Source organism: Humulus lupulus, chromosome 3, assembly GCF_963169125.1.
Source record: "Humulus lupulus chromosome 3, drHumLupu1.1, whole genome shotgun sequence".
Lineage (NCBI taxonomy): Eukaryota > Viridiplantae > Streptophyta > Magnoliopsida > Rosales > Cannabaceae > Humulus > Humulus lupulus.
In genome coordinates this window covers 278,362,085-278,384,200 of record NC_084795.1, presented here as the reverse complement: position 1 = coordinate 278,384,200, position 22,116 = coordinate 278,362,085, and the positions used below count along the sequence as shown (strand labels likewise).

Sequence of the window (22,116 nt, the reverse complement as noted above, 5' to 3'; positions counted from 1 at the left end):
CAGAGTGACTTTACTATTCACAAAAAACTTATAACTTTTTAAGTCTAAAAGAGACTTAGAATGTTTTAAGTTAACAAAGAAAAGTAAAGTATAAATGCCAACAACTCAGCTATAAGAGAGAAATATCAAAGCTGTTAAGCAACAATTATCTTCACAAGAATAAAGAGCAAACTACTAGCCGGGTACAAGGTTTAGCTGATCAGGTGCAAAGTTTTCCTGGTTGGGAGAGCAGATACAACTTCCCTGGTCATCTAAGCATATATCACAGATCGAGTAGGAAACTCTGTTGTTTAGCATAAATAACATCGATGAGTCCCTAGAGTGAATCAAACAAACATAAATCGATAAATGTAAAGGAAAAATATTTGTTACTACTCATAAAATTATTTTATTGGGTAGTAAAAATATTTTTTATTCCTTAGAAAAAACATGTGTGAAGGAAAAAATGAAAGGCAAAAATTTGGTGACTAGTATGAGTGGTGTCCGAGGAACTAAGCCCAGAAATTTGGTGCCTAAGGCGCGGCATCCGAGCAGCTGCCCCTTGGTGTCCGAGCGAAGTCAGGTGCACATCCGAGGATCCTGTGCCAAGGCGTCCGAGCAGCTGCGCCGAAGTGTCTGAGCGGAGTCTGGTGCGCGCCCGAGGATCGTGTGCCGAAGCATCTAAGGAGCCAAGACATGATCGTCCGAGCGGATGGCCCAGCGTGTCCGAGGAGCAGCGTGGTGTCCGAGCGGACGCCTGTGTCCGAGGAGGAGCGTGCATCCGAGGGGCTGCACCCGTGTCCGAGAAGCCAACCTACATCCGAGCATCTCGCCTATGTCCGAAGAGCCAGGCCTGTGTCCGAGTAGATAGCACAGCATCTGACCAGCAGCGCTTGTGTCCGAGAAGCCTAGCATGTTCGAAGTGTGCGTGTCCGAGCATGAGGCCCTAGCCCGAGCCCAAAGCCAAGCATCTGATCGGATGGGACTTGGGTCCGAAGGGCTGTTGTAGGGTCCGATCGGACTGGCATTTTCAAAGTGCCATGAGTAATGGCCAATCGGCCATACCCCATACCCGAACCTCAACCAAAATCCATTTCAAAAAAATAAAATAAAACCCTAAATCCCTATACATAAACACAATTTCTCATCCAAAACACATACTACAACAAGATCAAAAAAATAGAATTTGAAGAAATCACAAGACAAGTTTAGTCGTGGGGGTTTACGTGAAAGTTATCAACCGGATGGGAGCTTTTGGATGACCTCGAGAACATTTTGCTAGAAGAAAAGTTTATCATACGAGAAAATCGTATAATAAACTTAGGGGGCAAATGTTATCCCCAAAAATTGGAGATCGATGACGTGGCGATAGAGGTGACAAGTGGCAGTACATGGTCCGTAAACGACACATTAATAGTCAATAAATATATTGACTCCTCAGAGTTGTGATAAAGTGATCTGGCTTAGGAGTGACCCGGTAGACCAATGAAGAATTTTGACTGGCCAGTCAAGTGTCATGACCGACCAAGCATGACCTTGTCCGACCAGTCATATGATTGTCTGCCCAGTCATGACCATGTCCGACCAGTCATGACCTGTTTGTTCAGCCAAGTGCATGTCTGCCCAGCGTCAAGTGCATGTCTGCCCAGCCAAGTGCATGTCTGCCCACCCAAGTGCATGTTTGCCCAGTCATGACCTGTCTGCCCAGCCAAGTGCGTGTCTGCCCAGCCAAGTGCGTGTCTGCCCAGCCAAGTGCATGTCTGCCCAGTCAAGTGCGTGACTGCCCAGTGAAGGTGTGTTCGACCAGCTTGAATGAGATATGGGTCGACTAGATAGAGCAAAGCTGCACAAGAGATCCCAGAAACAACTTCAACAAGAATCGGTCTTGGCTTGTGCGGGAATCTCTCATTTATCCCACGAATATAGTGTACTATTACATTTTGAATATTAATGTAATTTAAATATAATGAGAATAATAAAATATCCCGATTATGGAGGATATCATCTGTACGATCCTGAGCCTATAAATACAAGGCTTATGGCATCATAAAAGGGACTTTAGGATTTTTGGGGATTTTTGAGCTTTTGATTCGAATTCTTATTTTCTAGAGAGAGAGAGTACTTGTATTTGAGAGAATTATTGTATTCTTGTAATCTGTACTGAAGAAACTCAGTTGACTCAGGTTCATCTGATCTTGAGTACAGATCTATAATCACAACTCTAAGTGGATTAGGCTATTACCAACACATTGGGGTTGAACCACTATAAAAATCGTCAGTGTCGTTTATTTCTCTTGAAGGTTTTTATCGTTTTTGGCGTCTACACGTCGTTGGCCAAAATCGCAGTCAACAAAATGAACTGGTCTCCGCCTTCTGTTTGAAAGTTGACTGCCTTACCTTTACAGTCTATCGTTGCTCCATATTTTGTTAACCAGTCCATGCCTAAAATTATATCATAATCCTTAAGGTCTAACTCGATCAAATCTACTGGTAATTCTTTTCCTTCGATTCTAACTACAACACTACACACCCCTCTACTAGATAGCATTTTTTCCCCCGATGGTAACTCCGTGACAAACTCATCTCTAAAAAGTTCGCATGGTCTATCTAAGCTATCAATCATATTCATAGATACAAAAGAATGTGTAGCTCCTGAATCGAATAATACATTGCATAGCTTACCAGAGATAGTGACCTGACCTGTTACCACTGTATTACTAGTTTCTGCTTCACCTCTAGTAAGAGCAAAAACCCTGGCTGGCACAAGCTTGTCATCTTTCTTTTGATCTTTCATCTTAGGGCAATCCTTTTTAATGTGTCATTCTTCTCCGCAATTGAAACAACCTTTTGTCTTATATCGACATTCTCCTGAATGCTTCCTCCTGCAGATATGGCACTGGGGATATTCCACATAGGGCTTCTTATTCCCGTTACTTTCTGATGTAGTCTTGTTCTTCTTGCCAGCCTTTTGATTTTGACCACCGTCATGTTTTCGTTTGTAGTCATTCTGTTCATTGTTAGTCTTTTTGGCGTCCCTTCTGGCTGCGCCTTCTTTCCAAATCCTTTCTTCAACCTGCTCAGCTTCCAAGGCTACCTCTAATGTTTCCGTATAAGTGGTTATTCCCCGAATCAACTTCACATCACGGGCTATCATAAGTTTTAGTCCCTTCATGAATCTTTGAATTCTTAGCGTCTCAGTGGGTACCATGTCCGCCGCGAACTTAGCCAACCTATCAAACTTCCTGACATACTCTGTCACAGACGAATTCCCTTGAGTAAGCGCGATGAATTCGTCCACCCTTGTGGCTAGAATCGCAGGACTGTAGTATTTCTTGTTGAACACTTGGATAAACTCATCCCAAGTCATAACATTCACATCTCTAGTCTGTTTCACTATATCCCACCAGATGCGGGCATCTTTCTTTAGTAAACTCGAAGTGCATGAGACTTTGTAACGCCCCAACTCCAGGGACCGTTACGGCGTGCCTTGTAAACAGTGCTAAACTCGCTAATCGAGTCATTTGGCCAAAATCGTGATCTAGGTATGATTAGCGGTTTAGGGTTTAAAAACTTTGATTAAGATGTAACGTTTCACTAGAACGTTTATTATATACATTGGGATCCCGAAAATATATTTTCAGAGTTTATTACAGGAAATATTTACAACAGGCCGTGCTAAGCGGCAAAACAGGGTTCAATCCTAGTTCCACTTTAAACCTCGGCCGTGGCGGACGAGCAGCTGCATATGTACACGTCATCACCCAAGCTCTCAAACTCAAGGATGGTCCAGCTTCCTCTTGCCTTTACCTGCACCACGTAGCACTCGTGAGCCGAAGCCCAGCAAGAAAACACAATAAAGCATGATATAATATCAACAACGATCATAATAACCATTCAGGACTATCAGTCCAAGCAAATAGGTGACAATAGCCAAAAGTCACAATAATGAGCATCGTTCCTTCTAGCCATGTGACGATAGGGTCACCAGGGCTCAACTGATAAGTGATCCTTTCATAAGTTTGATTAGGACAGGTGCAAGGTGAATGGTCACCAACATAACCTTCCTCCCGACTCTAGAGTCGTGCTATGGACAGCGTCCCTTGGCCATGTGACAAACAGTCACCGGGGTCATATACCTTGGCCATAAACATCTGGTCATAGACCAGGAAAGCGCTTATAAGTTCTTCGACCTTAGGGTCGGTCTAGCATTTATGCCATAGAGCCATTCAATGCGTGATTCTCGACTTAAGCTTGTTTAGGACAGGTGCAAGGTGATTAGTCACCAACATAACCTTCCTCACGACTCTAGAGTCGAAACTATGGACAACGTCCCTTAGCCATGTGACAAACAGTCACCGGGGTCATATACCTTGGCTATAGTCATCTGGTCGTAGACCAGGCAAGCGCTTATAAGTTCTTCGACCCTAGGATCGGTCTAGCATTAATGCCATAGAGCCATTCAATGCGTAATTCTCGACTTTAGAGTCGGTCCCTGACTAGTCAGTGCCATACACAAGCAAGTCATGCCACCAATCGTATACCACGTGTTCAATATCCATAAACAAGGTATTTAGCATGCTTACTAAACAGATACCAGTACAATTAGGACCATGCACAACCACAGAGGCTCAAGCTCTGAACAATATCATACCCAGTATACAAAGCATGTCCTAATCACATGTTTCTCATGAATCATATGCAGTATATCCGGCAATCCAACATGCTCCAATAACAGCCATGCATGTCACGTTTAATAATCAACTAACATGCATCAAGAATAACCATGCATGTCATACATAATAATCAACCAACATGCTTCGATAACAACCATGCATGTCTCATATACACAGGGTGAAGTTTTCTTACCTCAAAGTCGAGCTAGAACGATTAAAAGAACGACCCTTGAGAACGATCAACTTTTAGTCCTTTAGCGGTCACCTAGTCATAACCAAATATAAGGTATCATCAATAAAAATGATCAACATAAGTTCCCAAATCAATATCTAGCCTCCGAAACATCAATCCCCACTTAACCGAGTACTAGGTACAACCCCGAGGCCTATGGCTTGAATCCCCAATCTTAAAAACATGTTTTTGGTCAAAATGGCCTTAAGGGCCGCGGCCCTCCCCTGCTGCGCCGCGGCGCGCCCTTCAGACAGAAGGGCTCCCTCCTGACAGACACTAAGGGCCGCGACGCTCCCCTGTTGCGCCGCGGCGCCCAGCCCAAACCAGCCAAGTCGGCCACACGCACCAGAATTTCCCCTGTGCTATTTCCTCTCAAACCAGTCATTCTAATCATCATAAAACCTCTTCCTAACATACAATTAAACCCCTAGACATCACCCATAACCTCCCCTCATCAAAACCCAATCTTATCATCCATCAAAACCCCTTTGAATCCAAACTTTTAGCAAGAAATCAAAGCTGAAAAACCAAAGAAGAAAACAGAGTATCACCTGAACTTAAAGACTAAAACTCACCTTTATCACAGCTTTGAATCCCCTTTGATGGTTGTTATAGATTCCCTAGCTGCCACCTTTAATCCCCTAGCTCAACACCTCCATTTGAGCTCTCAAAATTCAAAGAAAGGTGAGGGAGGAAGCTTGTACGGGATGGAAGGGAGAAGAGAGGATAGGCTCTGTTTTAACATCAATCCACAGCCTTCCTAAGTCATATATATCCTTAGGGTCAAAAGACCATAATGCCCCTAAGCCAAATAAAACCCTCTAAAAGTTTCCGAGGGTAAAACCGTCCTTTCCCGTTTATCTCGTTAATTATAATTAACGCTCTCTAATTCCCGCTCTTCTCAATATCCTCAAATTCCAATAATTCATATCCCATTACCCTTTAATTCCCGGTAATGCTCTAATCATTAAATTCACCCCGAGACTTACCCCGAGCCCCGAACTTAAACTCGTTATGACTAGACCGAACACTTACATCTCATGATCGTCTCATGTCGATTAGCTCGAACCAATCCACCTTATAATGTGGCTATATTAATTAATCACAATCATGCACCCAAAATATACACTTACGCCCACAGTGGCCAAATTACCAAAATACCCTCACAATAATAAATTCTCCCATATGCATGCATCCACCATCATATAATAATATAATTCACGTAAATATGCATATAATTATTAAATACTATAATAAATCAATTATGGCCCTCTCGGCCTCCTAATCAAGGTCCTAAACCTTATTAGGAAATTTGGGGCATTACAGACTCGGTCCTCGTTCCCCAATCGCATGTGTTCCAGTATAGACTCCACCGATCGAAGCCATTCTTCTGCTTCTATTGGGTCTGACCCACCATCGAAGTTCAGTGGTTGCTGCTTCCTAAAGCGTTCATACACTGCCTCGTAGCGAGGTTCTGCCAACTGTAGTAATTGTGCTAGAGGAATGACTTGTTGCGCTACTTGTTGTTGCCCTGAATTTATTTGGAATTCTTCTTCCCTTCTCCTTAGCTCAGCCCTAAGACGGGCATTTTCTCTTTCCAAATTTATTCGAGTAGCAGCAGATGCCGGCTCTTCCACTACATTGGGTGCTTCTGGCATTCCTGGGGTTGCTGGAAATTCTTCATATAAAGGGGTGGCGGCTACTCCTCTTCCTTGCCCCCTTCCTCGGCCTCTTCCATGGCCATTTAGTCTTTCAGATCTTCTTGGTTCTGGTTCCATACTTCTTTTTTGTTTCCCCAAAAGAGAAAAAGAAAAAGAAATTGTAAAAATCTTAGATAAACAAAACAAGTAGAGGTTATAACTTAGCCTATTGTACTACTGTCTATTAGGTCCATCTATCTATTAAAATTACCCTATTACAATTAATTCCAACTTGGGTAAATGGGCCTTAACAATTGAATCTTCCATGGAGGAGGGCTGGGTTCAGTATATCGTACCCACTACTAAGGCCCCCTAACTTCCACTTGGACCCAAAAGACAGGAATTTAAACCCTTGCTTTATTAATTGTTACTCGTTTAAATTAGATCCAATCTAATAATGCAAAGCAAATGGGGCTTCACAAATGGGCTAACCCATAAGAGAGGAATTTAAACTTTACACTTTCAATTGAATAAAAAAAAAATACTTAACACTTACTAAACAATAAAACAATAACAAAAGCAAATAACATGTTTTTTTTTTTTATAAAACAACTAGTGAAAATATTCTAAAATTTAACGATGTGTTCTTATATGCGTCTAATCCTCCACATCAGATCCATTATCATACTCAAGGTTTGGTATTTTTCTTATAGCTTTAACCTTTGTCCATTGAGCTAATTTATGAAAATAATACAAGAAAAACATTACAAACATATTTAAAAAACAATGTATATACTTACTTGGTAACGAGTAGGTCCTTTGTAGCTATCGTGTGTATTTCGTGGGAACGTTCAGGACCAATATAGTCGGGTCTCTGATACCACCTGTAACACCCTAATTTCTCATAGATTACCGAGAACACAACGTTGGGTCATAATCGTAAATATTGCTCTTTTATTTAATAAAAACTTAAAAATAAATACATGGATTCATGGTTTTATAAAAATAAAATACTTGTCTTTAACATAAAAATAAGCAACATTTAAATAAAACAAACTTTAAAATAAATAAATAAATAAATAATTTGGCCCGCTTGATCTTGCTCGACTATATGGTCCCCAACAAATACATCACGAAACTCTTAGGTCCCACTCGCCACCGGCCTTTCTATCTTTAATTACATAGAATAACAACATCATAAGGAGTGAGCTTCTAAGCCAAGTAAGGAAAATACAAACAATGGTTAGTCATATAATCAGACATAACATATATTCACCAATGTTATCCAAAGAATAGACGTAGATGACGTGGCAAGTAATTTCTAACACGTGGCTGACACCTGGCATAATGCTGATCGGCTATCGACCAGCGAGATGATTGCATGAGTAACGGTTCAGTTTCCCTACGACCAGTATGGTCGTACAGTCCGCACATTTAAAGGAAGTTTTATGAAGATCTTAGTCAATCCCGAGATTGTCTCCCATAATTTCCTAAGTATCCGATTGTTTAGGAAATTAAATCTGTAACAAATTTTTGTAATCTTCCTTGAGCCTATAAATAGAGAAAGATAGCTCAAGGAAGGGACTTTTGGCCTGGCTAATTATCTGAGATTAGAGGGATCATATTAGAGAGATTGTATTTTATTCTTCAAAGGTTAGTGAAACTCATTGAACCCCAGTTCTTTGATCACTCCTTTGGATCTTATATCAATAACAATTCGAGTGGACGTAAGTCATTACCAGACTTTGGGGCCGAACCACTATAAATTTTTGTGTCTTTTATTGCTTTCGTCATCTCATTCATTTCAGCATATTTGTCCACATTAAGCATATTTGACTTCACGTCAGTTGACCAAATCTAGGGTCAACAACCAAAGACATACAAATACAAACATCTAGATCGTATCATATCTTAAGTCATAATTCTAAATCATAATCTAAGCCATAAATCATCAATCATACTCTAAGTCATAAGTCATAGATCATAGGTCATAAATCATAACTATAGGTCATATATCATAATCATAACTAAAAAAATAACAAATTAGATATAATAAAAAGATAAGTGCTTATACAGGGGTGGCAATTAAGCCCCGGACAAAAGTCCGTCATACACTGGACATAGGTCCGTCATAAAGTTTTGGCAACTGAGCCTACCGGACATAGTCCGTCATACATCATTGGACACCTTAGGTCCAGACACACTTACCCATTTATTGTACCTGAAATGTTAGGTCATACAAACATAAACTATATCATACATTACATAAACTAGATCATAATACTAAACTATCTAATTTTCCTTACCTCAGAATTAAACGAGCGTGAGAGATTGCAAGCACAGACCCCTAGAAAAAAAAATGATCACCTCAGCTATTGACCACTATCACTTGAATCTAGCATTAATAAGATCTCATCAATGTCTTTCTAACAAAATTATTTAAAACATAAAAGATACAAGAATAGTCTTACTTTAATTATCCTATGACTAGTCCTCCACAATACATTAATGAGAATATTGAATTTTTAAACCACCTTCCTTTCCCTTCTTCCTTCTAGACTTTGAACTCTTATTGCCACTCTAAAATGCTTCTAAGCATCTCGGCCACTAGGCCCTTTTATAGACTAATAGCCTAACAACTTTCTTATGAATTCAAATTCCTAAAATATCTTAACTTCTTTGATAGCAATAAATATATCTCTACCAGTTTATTGCTAAACTTATAATATAAAATCATAATATAAACATTTAAATAATATTTTTTCTTTTATATAAAATCATTCTTAACAACTTCTACTCACCGAACTCTCTCTCTATAATAATAACAAATATCTTTTTTAATCTATCAATATACTAACCTCAAACAATAGCCTTAACATACGGAAATTCTTAACTGCTTATATCCCAATTACTTAGGGTTTGATTGGTAAGAGATTCAAAAATAATTTTATAATTTTCAAAACTTAAAAAATGAAAACTCCCATGAAAACTTGATTGACACACTTGTTTTAGAAAATAAAAAAAATCATTTTTGAAAACTGAGTTAAAATCCTTCAGCAAAAGAGAAAATAATAAATTGTTGTTTTCTTTGTATTTCATGAATTTCAAATTTAAAAAACACTAAACCATTCAAGATCTCAAAAATTTATAGTTTATTTTTAAATTCAATATTTTCAAATCATTTGATTTGAAAATAATTTTCTAAAACTATATTTTTGAATTAACTACCAATCAGCCCCTTAGTTATCATTATTATTTTAGTTGCCACATTTGACCAAGTCAAATACTTAAATATCTTAATAACCATATCATACTATCATCTATTCAAAATAAAGTTCTATTTTTCAATTTCAAAGTATATATAACTTTGAACTAACGTAGTCACTACATGACTAACATTATATAATTGGAAAAATACTAACTACTAAATAAAACTTAAAATCTATTCTCCATAATTTATTCAACCATTTTTTTAAAACTAGACATAACTTGATACCAATTTATCTAACAAGCTAGAATTCTATGCAATCATCTCACTTTTCTAAAATTAATTAAAATAATACCACAACTAAAAGTATTATTTTAAATCAACACTATTAATGAACATGTAATAACTAAATAGCAAACAATTAATTAACCAAGCTACTTGGATATTACATTTGGGGAGCACTATCATATAATGATTATAATTCGGAGGGCAAAAAAACTATTATTCTTAGTCATTTTTATGAATATTTTTACATTTATGCTCTTCTAAATTTAACTTTACATTTTGTATGTATTTCTTGACATTTATGCTTCTTTGAAATATTTTTTTTCTTCAATTTTTACTCAATATGGATAAAATTTCTAGATAGGCCACTGTCTAATGTATCTATTTTGATTTTAGATAGCTTCCTTAATAATAGTATAGGAGTTTATTGTCTTTCTTTCTTGTTTGGTGTAAATTTGTGTCATATAGTGATGAAAACTAATGTAGAAGCTCATAAATTAGGACTTAATTAATGATAAACTAGTTTAGAATGGTCATGTTCTATATCCTTTATCTTCCATCCTTCTACCTATTGTTTAATTTTAATGGTTTTTCTACCCATTGTTTAATCTTACTGATTTTTCTACCCATTGTTTAATCTTAAAGAAATGATAAAAAAAAAAAATTAGTCCATGCAATAGGTGAGTTTAGAATAAATAAATTAATAAAATTATAAGCAAGACAAAAAGTTAAAAATGATTAAGTAAGCCCTAAATCTTATTGAATTAAGAAAAGTTAAGTGAAAAAGATGAGATGCCCATTTTTTAAAATTTCAGTGACTGGTCACTGATAGTGATACTATTTTTTATTTATTAAATTTGTGTAATATTAATTAAAATCAGCAAAATGATATATATTTTACAATATCCATTTTTCACCTTAAAAAAAATTCATTTTTTCTTGTCCAAAGTAATTTCATATAACTTTTTATTTCTATACGTATTATAATAATAGAATTACACCCCCATTTTCTAATTTATAAAAAAGGTTTATGAAGAAAAAAAATCCTACATTAAATCAATTAAAAACACTCCAAAAACACATATTTTCCAATTGTTTTAAAGAATATTTAAAATCTGCATTTATTTATATTAAGACAATAGCAAATGAGTTTTATAATTTCAATATTAAAAAAATAGATTTTTATTTTTTTAAAATTGGATTAGTATCTATTTATTTTTTAAGATAAAGAAAGAAGAAAAGGACAGTAAGATATATTCTTTTTTTTTTTAAATATATAACTAAAATTCTATTATTTTTTATTTTACATAAATTTTTTTCATTACAACAAATATGCTTTTCTATATATATTTTTTCTGAAAATAAGAAAAGTAAATAAAATTTTTTACCTAATTACCTGTGTTGGATCATATATTTTGACAAATAATTTTTTGGATCTTGTATTTTGTAAAATAGTTTAAATAAAATCCTAAATTTGATTTTCGTCAAAATTTTCTGAACTAAATTACAACTATGCTGTTATATTCAATTTATCTTTCATCAAAATTGAGTTCAGAAGTTTATTTGAACAATTTTATTGAATACATCATCCAAAATCTTTTTTTCATCATCCAAAATTTTTTTTTGTCAAAATACAAGATGAAAACCATTAATGAGGCAAAATACAATTTCAAAAAAAGTATAAACTTATACAAAAATAAAAAAAATATTTAGAGGAGCCCTAAAATAAATCCATAAATGTGAGAAAAATATAAATAATAAGAATATTTAATTATGATTCTTTTTTTAAAGAAGCAACTGGCTGAGTGCTCTTCTTTCTAACCACTTTAAAAACACTATAACTGGCTAAGTTGCTCAGCCGCCTCAGCTATTTTCTCTCTCCTTAAACCCACTTCTCTTCTCCGTCTAAAACCTCCGGCCAAAAATGGCGGCTTTCACCCACCACCACCCTCACCACCAAGCTCACCTATTGGGTCGACTACCCACTCTCAGAGCCAAGCCCAGGCCCAGGCCCGGCCCATTTCGGGTCCACATGGCCCTCCAGGAAAACGGTCCCTCTCTCGCCGTCGTTGGCGTCACCGGAGCCGTCGGGCAAGAGTTCCTCTCCGTCTTATCCGATCGAGACTTTCCCTACCGCTCCATCAAAATGCTCGCATCCAAACGCTCCGCGGGGCAGAAAATGTCATTCCAGGACCAAAACTACGTCGTTGAGGAGCTCACCGCCGATAGCTTCAATGGCGTAGACATAGCCCTGTTCAGCGCCGGAGGTTCCATCAGCAAGGAGTTCGGTCCTTTGGCTGTGGAACGCGGCTCCATTGTCGTAGACAATAGCTCTGCTTTTCGAATGCACGATGATGTGCCGCTCGTGATTCCGGAAGTCAATCCGGACGCCATGAAAGGGATTAAGGTTGGGAGTGGAAAGGGTGCCTTGATTGCAAACCCTAACTGCTCCACCATTATTTGCTTGATGGCCGCCACGCCTCTACATCGGCATTCTAAGGTCAATCACTGCAATTTTTGCTATTTATTTTACTTATTAATTTTTCTTTGATGTAATATCGAACTGTATTATCCGTATTTAGGTAATTCGTATGGTGGTTAGTACGTATCAAGCTGCTAGTGGTGCTGGTGCTGCTGCCATGAGAGAGCTTGAGCAGCAAACCCATGAGGTATAACATATCTTGATTCTGTTCCCAATTTTTGATTTTGTACCCCATTAAGCTATTTTTGGTAAATGTATAAATATATAAACATGCATATATTCCTGTTATCTTTTTATCTTCTTAAGTAAGTTTCTTTGTATTTTCTGTTTTTGAGAAGGTCCTGGCGGGAAAGGAACCTACTTGTAATATATTCCAGCGACAGGTTTGTATTCTTTTCTCAAATAGGTAAAAGGAAAAAAGATTGTTCCTTTGGTTCGTTGAAAGTTTTGTTGAATCAACTTTCTATGCTTTCACGTTTTGCAGTACGCGTTTAATCTGTTTTCGCACAATTCGTCTGTTCTTCCAAATGGGTACAATGAAGAGGAAATGAAATTAGTCAAGGAGACAAGAAAAATATGGGTAACTTAACTTGAATTCAATTGAGTGTTTTATCGATTTTCTTGGGTATGTGATGTACATTTGCTTGGTTTCTTATAATTGTTTCCCTCTTTTTCTTATCATATTCGTTTTAGAATGATCCAAATATTAAGGTGACTGCCACATGTATACGAGTTCCTGTGATGCGGGCTCATGCAGAGAGTGTGAATTTTCAGTTTGAGAGTCCTCTTGATGAGGTAATACTATTATACTGCCTTCGTCTAGCGTTTATGTCATTATCGTATGTTGATAGTTTGGTAGAGACCTTTCATACGTATTTTGCTATTATTTATTAGAACAATGGAGAGGACTACTTATATATATATATAGGTGACAATAGGAAATGCAACTTCAGTTTCTTTACAAAATATTTTGAAATTTGTATTAATGAAATAGACGCCTTTGTGGGAATAGATGCCACAGGCCATAATGAGCATTGTTTTTTTCTTGATTTAGGCTTTCTTAGTCGTTTTTTATTTATTATGGGTTGATCTGCGACTGCTAGAGATAGTCAATGAACCTTTTCAAATATACTTAGAAATTGGGGGGAAAGGTTGTATGTACTTGCAATTCTCTCTTGGCTTTTTTTGTGTATGAGCACACTTGATTTGATATATTAAATAAGAAATTATCATGGGGAGGATCTGATTTCTTGAAGTTGTTTTCTTGATCCATATGTAAAGTTTGCTAAGAATGGTCTTAGCTTTAAAATATTAGAATTGGTGGTAATGTTAGCCTCTAAATTGGATTCTTATTAATGTTGTGTTGGGCTGCTTATTTCTTCATGCCAAGATTGCTTTATCTTGTGTGTAAGCTGTTGATTTGAAACTCTCTTAGTCCTTTCTGTTGCATTTAAAATTTAAGTCAAGTCTGGAGATCTCTTGTTTAAAAAAGTTTCCAGTGGTTAGTTTATGACATGTATACATATTTATTTAAGGTAGATGATATAACTTTCTAATGAGACAGGTTTCTTTAAGAGTAATGGAACCATCATGAACAAACAGCTCTTCAAGTATTAAATAATAATAATAAAAATCGAGCATGTGGACTGCTTAACATTCACTGAGAAATTAACCTTGCTTCCAAATTCAATGGATCTAAGATAAAACTTTTTGATTCTTATGGATTTGAGAAACATCCTTAGTTTAAAAGTTGCGCTGCTAGTTTCTATATAAAGTTAGGTTGAAGTAAACAATTACCAATTGGGAAAAATATCATTTTGTTTTTTTTTTCTAAACCCAGTTTTTTATTGTCTGAGATTGTAGTGTGGAAAATGAGAGTATTTAGAAGAGAGAGAGAGAGAGAGAAGGGGAAAAAGTTACTAGTGAAGGACGATGGTTTTGTATTTTGAGAATGCTATTTGGTACTGTGAATTGAATCATAGGTTATTATATGCATAATTGCTTCAGTATTTATTTTCTTTCTTCTTCCTTCTTAATCCTGTTTATAGTATTAAATGGCAAGGGTATGGTAATGCCTTTAATTTACATGATTCTGACTGGTTGTATCATAGCAAGATTTTATGCTTCGGAAAAAAAAAATCAGGATGGACTTATTTATTTCTTTTTGTTATTTATATCTGGATTTTTAGGAAATGGCAAGGGACATCCTGAAGAACGCACCTGGGGTGGTGGTTATTGATGATAGAGCATCAAATAACTTCCCTACACCACTAGAGGTATCGAATAAAGATGATGTTGCGGTTGGAAGAATCCGTCGTGATCTGTCTCAGGATGGGGATTATGGGTAAGGTGTAAGGACTAATTTATACTGGTTGATTGGGAGGAGAGAAAATAGTAGGGATGAACGTATGTGAGAAAATTTAAAAATAAGAAAGAAAAGTATTTTTCTAAAGTTAAAATTTTTGATCACATATCGTGGTGGAAAAAGAAAAAGTTCACTTTTTTTCAATTTAGATTTAATGGTTCTTCACAATTTATGTTCTCTCCTATATTGTGAGATTAAAATTTGTCTGTCCTCATCGCAATTTTTTCTTTCACAAACTCATCTCCATTTTCTACTCCACCAAACATGACCATAGCGTGAATGTTTTAAAGAATCTTCATACTAATTCCATACTTGTATACAGGTTGGACATCTTTGTGTGTGGGGATCAAATACGCAAGGGAGCTGCACTTAATGCTGTTCAGATTGCTGAGCTGCTGCTATAGTCAAAGTAAGCTAGCTATTACTCGGGAGCTTTCATAATTTACTTTCGTTCATGAGATGAGTTAAAGCTGCTGGTCTTTTAACATGAATTTTCTTCATTTGGAGATGAATTTTGTTAATTTAGTTTTGTAATTTAGACTTGAGAAGAACGAATGCTACTGGGAAACTTTTCAATGAGTGTTTGTTTCATTAGTTGTGTAATGTTCTTTTAAAAAGTAACCAAAATATACATAATTATGAAACAATATTCAACTTTACTGTTAAAATACTTTTCAAGTTATGGCTGCAATTGGTAACAAAAGGTTTTACCTGCAATACTCTAATTTAATGTATGATTGTACTTCTTTTCTCCATAATTAATCTTATTCTTAGCACTTTTCTTCTAAAAAAAACATTAAAAAACTTATTTAAATTTTGGAAAAAAGAAATACTTTTGCAACTTTTGCTGCCTAATTTTTTTTATCAATTCTTTCCATTTCATTTTTTTTGAGAAAGGGCAAATATATATATATATATATATACAGTGATGTTTGACAAGATGTTTTTTTTTAATGTCATTTTTAAGAATAGCCCTCTTAACATTCTGGACATACTGAATACAGTGTCGAATTTGGTTGATATCTTGATGACTATTTTGTAAAATATTATAAAAAAAATGACATTATTAAAATGTCTATTTTCAAGAGAGAGAGAGAGAGAGATCGGGACACGTGGCATACATTCCTTCGTGTGTTAGAAGGTTGATTGTCCAGTTCCCATGATCCCAAAATCAGTCAATGTGACATACGTTCTTTCGTGTGTTAGAAGGTTGATTGTCCAGTCACCAAGTTCCCAAAATCAGTCATCGTATTTAAATTGTTTGCATGTTATTTTTTCCTTTATTTAAATATATAGATTTTACTTATTGATCACATTGATTTGTTGTACTTCTGTATAAGAAATTTTGTAGATCATATTTTTTGTCACACTCACACGTTGTTGTCTTAGTGCTTGATTTAAATTGTTTTCTCTACTAAGTAGATATATAGTTATATCTCATTTTCATATCTGCATTTATATATGTAGGAATTTAGTGAGATGTTACAATAAATCAGAGGGAGGAATAAAGAATTACAAATAGTTAGAATATGACATACCAAACCAACAAACTTGACTATTATTCATTACACATTTCAGCAAAACTTATAGTTACAACTATAATTATACAACACACCAAACCAAGATACATATTCTAGTAGTCACATGACACTTCTTTTTCTTACAATCATAATCCCAATACTTATAAAAAAGTTTTACTTATTCAAGACACGCAAAGCATAATACACTAGAATGGTTTTCAAAACACCATAATGAACGCTCATTCTTTACCAGTCAAATCAAATCCACTGGTGAACTGACTCACCAATGATGGTAGATTCAGAGACCTTCTGCTGCTAGCTTTATCCCTTTTTTGATCTCAGCAAGTTTGTCAAAAACACACCAAGCAAAGCTCAAGAAATGGTCTCTAGTCATATTGTCCTCATTGCAGGAGCCCCAGAAGCTAGGATGATAGGAGACGAAGTACCAAGCTGAAGCTTTTGCATACAAGTCTTCATCTACATTCTCTGAATCACTTTCTGCAGGCTTGTTGAACCAACTCCTTGCTTCTTTTATAAGTGCTTTCACAGCATAGTTAGCTGATTCCAAATCCCTTTTCTTGTTAAAGTGCCTTGATTTTGAAATGACATTCCCACTTAGTATTTCAGCTTCAGTTTTGATGCCATAATAATCCATCAGGCTTCCCAACTTGTAGTCATACAGGGTTTTGTGAGTCAAAGCATCATCTATATAATGCTTAAAACCATCTACCTCCATGGCAGGGTCGTAACACTCCTTGGCCACTTCCCTGGTGAAGACTTTAATAGAGCCGGAGTGTTTTTCCACATCTTTCACCTGTCGGAATAGCTTTCCAATAACACGTTTGGATTCATACATTTGCTTGTCTGGTTTTTCCATGAAGTCTGGATATATCTTGACGCGTAGATGGCCCGGAATTATTGCTGGCACCCCGGTTTTTCGAAAGTCCACAGCAATTGAGGATAGCTTTGCTAACTTAATGCATTTTTTGCTCTTAGCCTTTCTTGACTCTTTGTCAGCAAAAACAGTATGTGCATTTGAAATGATTCCTAGGTTGTCATTGACAATGTAATCTACGAAATGCTCTTGAACTTCCTGTAACACAATTACAATCATGTGCTGTTAATTAAGACATAGACAGAACAGAACATCTGAACATATTAATGACATAAAATAGATCATAATAACTAAACAAGAATGTCAAAGGAATACCTCCATTGTAACATCGTGGTCCAATTGTATAGCTGGTGCTGAGGTATAATTCATGGCTTTATCTTGTTGTGGAGGAATAAGCTTAGTTTCCCAGCAAACAAAGTACTGATCTCCATCCAAGTCACTCCCCGAACACTCGTCAGTGTGTGGTCTAAGTAAATGAAAATGCTTATTAAGTCAAACGTTTAGAAATTTAAAATTTATCAAATTAAGCAAACAGAGAAACACCCTACAAATATCTAAACTAGACAATGAGTGAATCAACTTTTAGCTTTTACCTCTTTCCTTTTTGTGGAAAAACAACACAATCCACCATGTGATGTAGTTCTTGTACATCCACTGCCTGAAGGACTCGAACATCTCCTGGATGTAGACAAGGATTCTTGGCAACAACAACTTGTTTCTGAACGATAAATGTCCCTTGGGATGTGGTGCCGTTGCCATAGATAAGGGAGGACTCATCTAAGACCGAGCGGTTAGAACACTGCACAAACACTTGACCATACTCTAGTGTCCCAGTTTCATCTAGACATCCCATCATATTTCTTCCATTTGGGATGTATATCTTTGTTTTTGTGCGGATTTCGAGCAACTTAGAGGCATGGAAAGTTTGCAGCATCATAGAGAGAAATGGCTCTTCATCTGGTTTATAACCGCATACAAGCATCTCCTTCAGAATGTTTGTGATTTCTCCTGGGAAAATCAACCCCAATTCATGCTGAGCTCTTAAAGGATCAATTAAAATAGAGTCAAGTCGTTCCACAGCCTCTCTCTGCATCTTCTTGAAAACATGATCCTTTACTCCAAGAGTTGATAGAAGGGTAATCACCTGGCGGTTCAAGAAACATGGTTGGTACTTGCTCCATGCCAAAATGTCTAGCTTCGTGTTTTCTGATTTGTACTTGCTCATGCTGTCTCTCAGTGACAATTTCGTTGAAGACTTGGGATCAACAGCTACAACACCTTTAAACCCACCATAACGAATTTGAAATGCTGATGGGGTAAACATGTTAAGGCCACATTTTTTCGCCACTTGATCAGCAAATTCTTTTGATATTTTCCCAATCCCATCAGAGAAGCAGTATTTTTTGCCATCCGTCTCAACTTCAATGTCCGGAATCAATTCTACTTCATGCATGCCAACACTGAAAGTTTCTCTGGAAGAGCCAAAAGATTGGCCCAGCCTAGCAGCATATTTCGCCACGTTTCGAATGTTAGAAAAATCACCCATCCATCTCCTGATATCTGCAGCAGTAAGCCCTTCTCTTGAAGCAAACATCCAAGTCGAGTTATCATCCAACTGGCTTGATGAGAAGCCAAGAAACTCAAACTTCTTGTCCCCAATAGTTATACCGTCTCTCAAAACAGAGAGTATTCTGTCATAAACTCTTGTTCGCCTTTCTTCATTTCCAGAAGTTGCACGTATACACAAGTCTTTTGACCGTATCTTCTCCAAGTCCTCATCAGCAAAAGAGACACGAAGAAAATTGTCAACATCATTTGGATAGTTGCGCAGCACACGATTGGAGAGACTGACTTCAGGGCCACAGAAGTAGACTTTTGATGGTGTTATCTGAACCCTGTGTACATACACCAGCCCATCATCTAAGGCGATGTTAGGCACTTTAGGAAGCTGTCCACTTTTGCTGTAGCTCATATATTGGTTGGCAAGCCATCTCAGTGGATCAAGGCAGGCATCTTTAAAGTGATAGAGTTTGTCAAGAGCAGACTCTATGTATTCAATCTTTATTCTGCTTGGATCAACTAACTTGTAAAATTTGGTATCAAGTGCCTCACCAGGAAGACATCCGTGCTGAACCAAGGAGTTTATCATGAACAAAATCTTGTACGGCAAGTTTATTCCTTGAGGTGGATAAACAATAGGAACAAGGTCTGAACTTGAAGAGAAAGGAGAACCTTTCTCCACAGAAAATGTGTCTTCATTTTCTTTGTAGTAAACAAATCCGTCACGCAAATTCGGAAGAGGGCTTCCGCTTGGAATCTCCAAGCATATAGCAGATGATTGCCCAATGGAGCATGATGGAGTGAAATCAACATCTCTGTTCCAGTAGCATCTATTGCGAGCACCCTTGTTGAAGTTGTTCTCAACAGACACATCTTTCTTGTAAATCCTAGGTGCACCCAGTAACTAGTATTATATAGGAGAAAAAGTGTTAGTTTATTCCTCCAAGTGCCAAACAAATTGTAGGTAGCTGTCATGTATAGGAAATATTACAGTGTCTTTTTCTTCCCTTTCTCTTTTCTTTGTTCTAAAAGCATAAAACAAATTAAGCATTCAAAGCTCTTATCATTTTTCAATATCTTGTAAACAAAAGAGTAGAAATTATAGAATGGAGAGTGTAGTACTGATGGAAATTAAGGAGTTTCCTTGTGTATCTATATCAGAATTCTAGGAAGAAAAATTTCTAGAAGCCTATTTTCCAATTATTTACTTATCAAGCATTGTCTAGAAGAATAGGTACATCTAAATGCAATCTGCTCGGAGTGGTTACTCAAACATTAACAACTAAACACACCATATGCAAACTTAGTTTCAGTATACATTTAAAACGCTATGTTTTTAAATTTCCATACAACATTACATATTAGTGTCAAGAATTAAACAAAAAAGAAAAAGGGTCTTCGAAAGCAAACCTGGAGGACAAGAAACATGGTAGTTTGTCCCAAAGAACGGTGCAGCTCAATCTGCCAAATATTCTCATAGGAGAGCACAAGCTTGTACTCAGCAGAACAATAAGTGAAATAGAAGTCGAGCTTTCGCAGTCCTGAACCGAATTCGACGCGGACATTCTTCTCTTTCCAAAGATAAGAGAACTTGTTCTTTGAAACCTGACATCCAAAGAGCAATGTGATGCCATCCATGCTCTTCGGCTTCGAATCAGTTTTGATGTTCACGAGCTCTCGGGCTTGAAGATATGAATCACCGTACCATATCTCTCTACTCTCAGCCATGGACAGTATGGTTTGAGCAGATTCAGAGTTGGTGAATTGAACCTTGGCGTGTGCTCTTGACTTTTTCATGTAGTTGGCAACCTCAACATCACATACAGTTCCTTCTCCACTGTATTCCTCCAGAAAGTTCTTCACGTCTTCGGCTCGCTCAATTGAAGAGAATCCATACAACTGAAGTGTTGTCTTTCCCATTCTGCAAAATCAAGTTAAACAATTCTGTTTAGCAATACATATATTGCTACTTGAGTATTGTTTCTAGAGTTAATGTGAAAAATGGTAAGAAAGATGAGAAGAAGAAGAATCTGACCTGAAAAATGAAGTGATTGATTAGCAGTAGCTGTGTGTTCTTGGTTGTTTGATATGTATATTCTTTCTAATGGTTATGGCTCTGTGAAGAGAAGCTAAGTGCAACTATGGCAGGTATTTATAGGGTTCAATAAGTGAACAAAGTTGCTTACGTGGCCAAATGTAATTGGATAGGATGGTTGTGACTCTTAGTATCGGGTATTTCCTTCAGCTTGTGTTCTAAGGTTTTAATTGTTAGTCCCCAAGTTTCCAATACAGTCAATTGATTCTTTTTAAGCCATGCATCAACCAACAATCATTCTTTTTCATTCAATTAGAAGTTGCCACGTCACCATAAGAATGTATATGTTTTTCTTGTTGGAATGAATAGAAAGAATAAAAGAAAATTTAATTGTAAATTCCGTGGGGCATACCCTTGTTGAATAAGTATAACGATTTCAATGATCACCAAATACAGAGCTTATAAAGAAGTAATTAGATAGGTTTTTGTTTTGTTTTTTGAGTTGCTATACCCATTCTCTTTTAATGGAAGAATCTAGAAGTTTAATTGAATGGTGGGGGCATGCATGGATTAAAATATGACAATCATGATGGGATTTTAGTGCCCTTCTTGTAAAAGGGATACAGTAGAAAAATTCTTGTATTATTATTGGACATGAAACTTGATCACTAAGAAGCAAGAACTCCTCAAAGAAGGACTAGGACTAGGACTAGGAATAGGACTGAGAACTACATATCGTTGGAAGCTTTTTCTTTATGCATTTTTCGTGGAAAATCTTGTCCCATACGTAAATATACACTTGTTAGTTATTTGTTCTTTTCAATTCGGTCAATGCACAAAAAAATAAAAATAATAGTTGGGTGATTTGAGCTTCAATGCTTAATGAGGGCCCTAATTGAGTTTATTTTGGGGCAATTTTTACTTGCATACAAAAGTAAAAAAATTACTATAACAAGATCAAAATATACTATTTACAAAATTATATACAATATATACTATTTTAATAAATATATTTATAAAAATTAATCGCACTAATTCAGCCACTTTCCTTATTTTTTTTTATATATATATATTTGTAACTTCCTATATAAAATATACAATCTTACCAACCTTATATGAATTCAATGAATAAATCATATATTAAATATATAATATACCAAAATATTATCTCAATTAAATGAGCAAACACAACAAATATGCACAATTTCCAACAAATTTGAATCACTATCTTCAGATAACATG

General features: G+C 36.3%; 1 protein-coding gene and 1 pseudogene across 1 annotated transcript; one reads left to right on the top strand and one right to left on the bottom strand.

The window, feature by feature from the left end:
- The first annotated feature begins 11,830 nt into the window (after window positions 1–11,830).
- Window positions 11,831–15,546, top strand: LOC133824496 (uncharacterized). The gene is made up of 7 exons (XM_062257385.1): window positions 11,831–12,517; window positions 12,600–12,686; window positions 12,838–12,882; window positions 12,984–13,079; window positions 13,193–13,294; window positions 14,689–14,843; window positions 15,187–15,546. Exons 1-7 carry the CDS (start codon window positions 11,942–11,944, stop codon window positions 15,266–15,268), a joined length of 1,143 nt encoding a protein of 380 aa, XP_062113369.1. The 5' UTR covers window positions 11,831–11,941; the 3' UTR covers window positions 15,269–15,546.
- An 853-nt stretch (window positions 15,547–16,399) lies between these two features.
- LOC133824495 (probable RNA-dependent RNA polymerase 1) lies at window positions 16,400–21,271 on the bottom strand (annotated as a pseudogene).
- Window positions 21,272–22,116: the final 845 nt, after the last annotated feature.

Bases quoted from the DNA above. Each gene is read 5' to 3' on its own strand.
- LOC133824496 (XM_062257385.1), top strand. From the start codon at position 11,942: ATGGCGGCTTTCACCCACCACCACCCTCACCACCAAGCTCACCTATTG. The intron at 12,883-12,983 runs GTTTGTATTCTT...CACGTTTTGCAG, and splicing joins GTAATATATTCCAGCGACAG to TACGCGTTTAATCTGTTTTC. The intron at 13,080-13,192 runs GTAACTTAACTT...TATTCGTTTTAG, and splicing joins AGGAGACAAGAAAAATATGG to AATGATCCAAATATTAAGGT.